The 8,358-nt window shown below is 29.2% G+C and overlaps 1 protein-coding gene across 1 annotated transcript; it reads right to left on the bottom strand.

The window, feature by feature from the left end:
• Positions 1-324: 324 nt before the first annotated feature.
• Positions 325-6,126, bottom strand: LOC110626723 (leucine-rich repeat protein 1). Its single transcript, XM_021772775.2, has 6 exons — positions 5,684-6,126; positions 4,337-4,408; positions 3,994-4,137; positions 3,518-3,589; positions 3,318-3,389; positions 325-631 (listed from the first exon to the last, which is right to left on the bottom strand). Exons 1-6 carry the CDS (start codon positions 5,908-5,910, stop codon positions 559-561), a joined length of 660 nt encoding a protein of 219 aa, XP_021628467.1. The 5' UTR covers positions 5,911-6,126; the 3' UTR covers positions 325-558.
• Between the last annotated feature and the right edge of the window lie 2,232 nt (positions 6,127-8,358).

Here is an 8,358-nt window from a genome sequence, read left to right as displayed (position 1 = left end):
CTCATTAACAATAAAAATATTATTCAAGTTACAGATGGAAAATTATTCAACCCCTAAAAAGAAATAAAAACTTTTAATGAGGGAAAAAAAACCCCTCCAGAAACTAATAAAAGAAAGCTGGCACACCATGAAAAACACCAAACGAAAAAAACTCATCGCCCTCAAAACTCTTATTCCCATTAGCAACATAAGATTTTTTTATGTGGAAAATGAAAATCTAAAGAAAAAATAAAAATCATGAAAAGCTTGGAAGGAAATTTTAAATAAAAAAAAAAAAAAAGACGTGAATTGGATAAACATCTAACCCGAACAAGTATACCCACGTTAAGTAAACCCTTACCCTTCACTACCATTACATTAATACAAATTCATGTCTTCAATTTTAGAGCACAGATGCTAAAAGCATTAAGAAAGAAGTCTCAAACAATTTACAAATACTTTATATCAGGGATTATATTTAACCAATCCCATTACACTATCAGCAGGTAAATTCACTTTCAACTGTTGAAGTACATGTGGTTTTAGGCAAGTTGGGCAGTTTTCAGCTACTTCATCTCTTCATGAACAATTCGTGTCATAACTCGCAAGACCCAGCAACTCTGGACCTTCTAGTCGCGGATTATTCTCAAAGCTGCACAGTTGAACAATATTCAAAGGTTACTTCCATTGGCTACAGCAAAATATTAGCAGATTATCACAAAGTATGCATGATTCCAAATCACATCATTCAGCCTGTAAGAGGAATAAAGGAGAGGAGAGGTGATGAAGATAAAAGAAGAAACGAAGGAAGATGAGTGGCAAAAGAAACTTCAATTTGTCAGAAGACCCACGGGTTAGCAGTAATCTCCCAAGAAAGCTGAGAATTTGCATAACTAATTTGATGTGGTTCATATGCAATCACAGAAAGCAAGCAGAATAAAGAGACATAAGGATCATGTCCCCACATGCTTCTATGTAATAGCACGAGAAGGCCAATACAAGAAGCACAAAAGTTTTCAGTTCAAACATAACATCATTTTCCATGACAAAAATGTTTTATGCAGTGTCACCTGCAACAGTGTCAGGCTGTCATTTTGCTGCTTGATTACTTAAAGCAGATACAAGGTACAAGCTCAACTCTAATGCATGAACTGGTTGTTTTAGAAAGCACATTGTAGAAAGAAGCTATCACTATCTTTCCACTTTGTTCTGGAAGTCCAAAACACCAATCCCAGATTAGAACAAACAGTTTCACTTCATCTGATCTTGGAAGTGCAAAACAGTAGAACAGCGAAAACCCTATAGCAGGAAAAATGTCCCTTCCAAATTGGTAAGATATCTTAAATAACAATTTTCATTATTAATTGTACAAGTTGTCACAACCAAAGAAAATAAATACAGAGCTACTGGAAATCAAGAAGAAGATAATACTTTTGGAATTTGGAAGACCTTCATGACCAAAAGAAAAAGGGTGAATTATCAGACAAACCTAGAAGGACAATAAGGCAGTCATGATGCTAATGATCAACTAAAAAAAGTCCACCTATATTGGCGCACACATAAATACTGAACTAGAACATGAAAAAATAAAAATAACAAGTAAAGAGAGACACAACAAAATGAGGGGATCTGCAAAGAGTTCTAAAACAGATTTGGTATAGTTATCTTACAAAACATCCACCACAAGTCAATTTCTCTACACTACAACAAGCTCAGTTCATCAGCAGAAAACTATGATATCCAACTAATATGATACCACAACATATAACTAAGTAACTGGTTAATAACCACAAGAAACAACTAACTAATTGGTTAATAATCGAACAAAGGATACAATGGAAAAGGTCTTAAACCAATTCAAAAGAGGAAGGAAAAACAAGAAGGAAAAATGTCTTACATCGCCAGCACCTTAACATTGGGAACTTAGAATATCTAAAGAACTTAATATCTAGATCCAAGATTTAGAGCTGGTTTGTGTACATTGGGGTTCATTAAGTAAAAGGTAGGACACTCAGTTCTGGTTATATTAATCCCAAAGTTATTCAAATAGGACAACCCAAAAAATTTGGAATAGCTGCCCAACCAAGTTTGTGAGCATCAGTTTTTTAAAAACTTAACCTCACTTCCTGCACAAATTGACAATTCATATGAGTATTAGGACAACCAATTTTTTCTGCATTCTCAAGAGGCAACCAATATCAATGATAATCAGTAATTCTTAATCCCTAAACTTCTGTCATTCTCACATACACATTGCTTCAATTACAGACGGCATGCCCATTTTAAAGCAAAAGCTTAAAATCCAGATCCAGATATGATCTTTGAAAAGAAAATATAAAATTGTGATGCAAGATTGTCAATTTTCCATCACTTTAGGGCTCTTGAGCATCACATCCAAAAAAACTAAAGAGTCACATCAAGCAAGGAGTTAATACTTTGCTCATCATTCCCTTCCTTTCAAGACGTACGTTATCACATCACTTGATTCAAGTGGTCTTCCCAAACTTGGGGGCTCAGAAACCATTTGAGCATTAAAGTAGATAAAAAATTTGGAATGTTCAAAACGCAATTAAACAAAGCTACTAGCAGGCCTAAGTAGCAAGTGTTTAGCTGCAGGAACTAAAAATTAAAGACCAAAATAGCTTATTGGAGCCCTCAGCCCAAAAGAGCTACTTGCACATTTTCTTTCTAATATATTACAACTTACTAATGCAGTACTGCTAGAGACTAACATCCAGGGCTCTGAAATTGATCTGATTAGTTCCTGCTACCATTATCAACAATTTCTGAATCTACAAGCTGCTGCTATTAATGCATTTGGCGTTGCATCATTACTTCTTTGTTTTTTTCTCTTTGACTGATTGCATACCTCCCTACCCTCCCACCCACCACAATTACACTGAAATAAAATGTAAGGACGCACCCAGTTATCTCTAATTCTTCTTTTTTTTTTTTTCGTTGTCTTTTGGTTATTCAGTCAAAGAATCATCAAAATTGGCACAGTGGGTTGATCATGGGTCAGAGGCTGCACCTCGACTTAAATTACAGCCTATTGAATTGATCAAAGCCCAGAGTTAGCATCACATAGCACGATTAACCACAATAAAGCCAAAGCCTGGTCCAAGATAATATAATAAGTAGGAATAGGTTTTACTAGGAAATAATAGAAACTAGAAACTTTCTCAGTCTATTAGGCAACTATAATCTAACTATAAACACAAGATGTACGGCTACATAAAATAGCATCGAGAATGAGAGCCACAGATGCATGCATAGAGTACAAACAACAATAAGAGTAACAGCCACAATTTTAGATGAGCAAAAAAAAAAAAGCCTACTTGTTCAAAGGTATACGCTCAAATGGTCCACTGGTGGGAATTGTTCCACATAAATCGTTGTTTGAGACATCACTGAAAAAAGAGAACAAACTTAGGAATATGATTATTCAACAAAATGTAAGGTTGATATGCATGTTCATTTAGTTAATATTTTTTCCCTTTTCTTAAAAAAGAGGGGACAAAAGCAGAGAAATACTTACACAACTTTGAGGCTTGAAACACCAACGAGTTCCCTAGGGATTGGTCCAGTTAGCCGGTTGTCATTAAGACGTCTGTCAAAAGAATGATAATGAGAGGTGGTGAAGCCAGATACGGCAACATGACAGGCACTAGTTACAAGAAGGGCACACATGCAAGGCTGGCTTGTAACATTAAATTGAAAATATTATCTTAACAAGTTTATTCAAGGTTCAATCTCATTGACAGCCAACTAAATTGGAAAGGCATGAAGCTTACAACTATCATTATCAACCATATAAAGCAAAATTAAATTACTCGGCACCATAAATTGAGGACCTTTGAACGAGTATTTACTTCTCCAAACTAACTAGAAAAATTGGAAAGTAGACATCAAATTTCCACAGCCAAGAGGGGAAAAAGAATAAAGAAAGCAAAGCCTAGAACACTGCGTGTAATCTCAATATCACATAATAATGTTGAAGTTGCATAAACTTACAAAAAGACTAGGGACTTTAATTTCCCCAAAGAAGAAGGAATGGTCCCTGAGATGTTGTTGTTGTACAAATCCAAGCTGATTAGGCTCTTCAAGTTACCAAGCTCACCAGGGATGCTTCCTTGAATATTGTTTTTATAGAGTTCCCTACATCATGAAGGATCAAAGAGGTTCCAGGTAAATTTAATTAAACAATATGACTTTAAAAGCAATTGAATCTGCTATACTAACTGAACTATGATTATAATAAGACAGATGCCCCAAAAAGTCATAAGTACTCAAACAAAAATAAATCAAAGAAGAAACCATGCTGATTAATTGTAGATACTTTAGGAGAGAAACATACAGATATTGCAGGTGTTCTAGCTTCCCAAGTTCAGGTACTAGGTGTCCAGACAAGTTTGAGTTCCCCAAGTCCCTGTATAAATTATGAGATTGAAGATATGATCACATGACACAGTGAATTTTTAAATAAAGAAGGTTAATTGCATTAAAAGACACGAGATTATAAATTCCATATTAGACTTCCATATAGTTGAATGATCATTGGTCATCACCCAGCAAAGGTTAAAATGCAAGAGAACAGGGTATCTCTAATGTTGCAAATCCATATACACGGACTCATTACTGATGAACCAAAAGCCATAGTGAGATAAAGCAATATGTTCCAAAAGTATTAATAGTAATACCATATTAATATCAATATTTGTTTTCATTTTTCCCATTTGTAATCACATCTGGTAAAAAAGAACACAACACGCTTCTTATTACATTTTGGTACCCAATGTATTAAACTGTTTCTTCTTGTTTTTTAGAGAAGGATATGATGCATATGTGACCAGGTCTTCCAAGGATATGACGAAGGTACTCCATTATAGCAAGCAATGGAAATCTCTCCACCGCTTAGACTATGCATATAAATACCACAGAAGAAAATATAGATAAATTAAATTTTGGGAGGTTGGGGCAACAAGGATAATTCTAATTCTCAGTTTCAACCGATGCAAAAGGATGAATACAACCATTTCACAGCACATATAAGGAGAATCCATAAACATAATCCATATAGCAGCTATACCATCTAGAGGAACCAACAAATTTCTGTAATCTCAAAACACAAAGCTCCTTAGTTCCATGTACCAGAAGTGCAGAACTCAGAAGCTAACCCCAAAAGTTTTCTTCAAAAAAAAAAACGTTAAATGAATAGTATGATTTCGTTTGAAAATCCAGAATATGAAAACTTAGATAGAGCTGGTGATCCCATCAGCCCGTTTCCCCCATCGGCCGGAAATGGGAACCAAGAAATATTCTATTTATTTGACTCGCCGCTATATTAATTTGAATACTAATCAAGGTTGTACAGGATCTCAAGCTAAGAAGCCAACGAGGACAGCTATTTTAAATATTTTTTTTAACTGATGGTTAAGTTCTACAGTAAACCAATTGCATCAAACACTATAGCATGTACAAGAGGCTAATTAATATTAATTATATAAAAAAAAAAAAAAAAAAAAAAAAAAAAGATAACTATTAAGAAAGAGAAACGTAAAACTAGTCGATCAAATATTTGAAGTCAGAACTACGGCTCAAACCCAAGAACCAAACCATCTATTCCAAGCACAATAGATCCAAATCATAGCTCAAACAAGCGTTCATAAGGAGAAAAGAGATAGAGAGAGAGGAGTTGAAATACACTCGAGTAACGCGATTATCCTGGTTGCAGGTGACATGAAACCAAGTACAGGGGTTGACAAGGGTCGGATCCCAGCTCTGCAGAACATTATCCGGATCCGACAAGCTCTTTCTGAGGGTGTAAAGAGCATCTCCTTCTGAGTTGCCATAGGCTAAGGAAACAATGGTTAAAGTTAAGGTTACAGTCAGAGATGCAGAGAGAGTCCACGGCCAGGTCGGTGCCTTCATGGTTGAGGCCGGAATTGAGGTGGTCAATCGGAAAGCAAATTGGGTGAGGTGTATCTAGGGTTGGGTTCTTGAATTATTGCGGGGAGAGAGAGAGAGAGAGAGAGAGAGAGAGAGTCAACAAGAATCTGAAGAGGGAGGAGGATCGGCTTTGGGAATATCAGAGTAAAACATGGGGCATGGGACTTCCTCTTTGCTATTTTCTATCTTTTCTCTTCCACCGGCTGCTTTTTCTTTCTTTGTCTTTTATTTCCTTTTTATCATTATTAATTTTTATTATTAATATTATATTATATTGTTTAAATACTTTCTTTATTTTATAAAAATATTTTCTAATTCTTTCCATATACATTAAAAAAATATAATTTATATAATTAAAGCAATAATCACGATTTATATCATTCAAATTGTTAATTTATTTTTTAAAATTAATTAGTTTTATGTTTAATATATATTTAATAAATAATGAAAAGTTAATAATAAATTATAATTTATAAAAAAATGTAATTTATAATTTGAAATGAATAAAAAAAAAGATTAGAAATATTATTTAGTTTTGTCATTTATCCATTATGGTTCATAGGTTGTAATAGAAAGATAATTGACACGAAAACAATGAATTAATACCTGCAAATTTCATTGAATAGAAGTATTTTTGTTTTTATTTTAATTTGGTTAAATATGGATGGTTTTTACTATTTATTATAAAATATTTTTAAAATAAAACATAAAATTACAAATTATAAATATTAATTTTTTTATTATATATTCTGTTAAACTATTATTTTTTTAAAATTTTATTATATTATTATTAATAATTTTAAAATTTTATATTCATCGACTAAATTTAATTTTAAAAAAATATATTTATTCAACTAATTTATAACATATATTTTTATTTTATTGTTTAATTTATATAATATAAAAAAATTAATTAATTAGTTTTTTAATATTAAAAAACATATTTAAAAATTTTTAAAATTTTAAAAAATTTATCAATTTTAATTATTAAATATATTGTATAAAAAAATTTATTAATTGATTTTTCGGTATTATAAAAATATATATTAGCATTTTAAATTTTTTAATGATATTTAATAGTTAATTTATAAAAAAATTAATTAATAAATTTTTTAAAATTTTAAAAATATTTATATATATTATTTCAAATCGATAGATTAATTAATAAATTTTTTATTTTAGAAAAATTAAATAATAATCCTTCTTTATTATAATATTATATATAAAAATAATTTAATATTTATTTTTATATTTAATAATTTATAAAATTATTTGTATTCTTATTAAATATTATATTTCAAAAAAATATTACTTGTTTTACACAAATCGTTCTTAGAAAATAATTTTTAAAAAATAAATAATAAAAATTAAAAAACTATTTTTAGCTTTAAAAAATAAAAAGCAGAAATTCTAGAGTCTTACCGATACATGCCCTATATAATTTAGTATATGAATTTTACATAAGAAACTAAACAGTTATATTTTACAACATTAAATGATTTAATAGTTATATTTTAGACCAATTCATCCAAAAATAATAATAATTATACATATTTATATTTTAATTTTAATTTTTTAATTTTAATTTAATTAGTTTAACAATTTTGATGTAATTTTAGCTAATATGTGAATTTTTAAATTTAATAGTTTTTATTACGATTTAATAGTTTAATTAGTATCTCACATGTATTATTTTTTTTATATAAATTAATAATTAAAAAATTAAAAAAACTCAATATTTATAATTATTTTTACATTTAAATTTTGATTTAATTGATTTAACATTTATATTTAGTTGTAATTTTAGTTAATTTTTAAAAATTAAAATATAAAAATTCATATAAAATATCCAATGTAATATTTTTTAATTTTTAAATATAAAATAATTTTATATATAAAAATTATATTAATTCATACTTAATTATAGTTAAATAATATATTCAATTCTAAAAATAATAGTAATCCAACTGCTAAATATTTAATCATTAAATTATTTATTTTTAATTTTAATTTTAAAAATTATCAAAATTATATTTAAATATAAATGTTGAGCTAATTTATCTAAAATTTAAATGTTTGAATTCAAATGTAAAGTGATACAAATATTAAATTTTTTTCAGTCAATTGATTAATTAAAAAATAATTATAATAATATACGTGACATATTAGTTAAATAATTAAATTATTATATAAACGGTTAAATTTAAAAATTTATAAATTAATTAAAATTGCATGAGGGTCAATTAAATAAAAATTAAAAAATTTATATTAAAATGTCAATACATACAAATCTGGAGTTTTTTTAGTCAATTGTCTTATATTTTTATAAAATTTAAGATTAAAATAATTATATTTTATGAAAATTAAGTATTAAAAATTAATAATGAAAAAGATTCATATGGTTTAGGGATTGAATTTATATTTAACTTT

This window comes from Manihot esculenta, chromosome 11, assembly GCF_001659605.2.
Source record: "Manihot esculenta cultivar AM560-2 chromosome 11, M.esculenta_v8, whole genome shotgun sequence".
NCBI lineage: Eukaryota > Viridiplantae > Streptophyta > Magnoliopsida > Malpighiales > Euphorbiaceae > Manihot > Manihot esculenta.
This window is presented reverse-complemented; position numbering and strand designations above follow the sequence as displayed.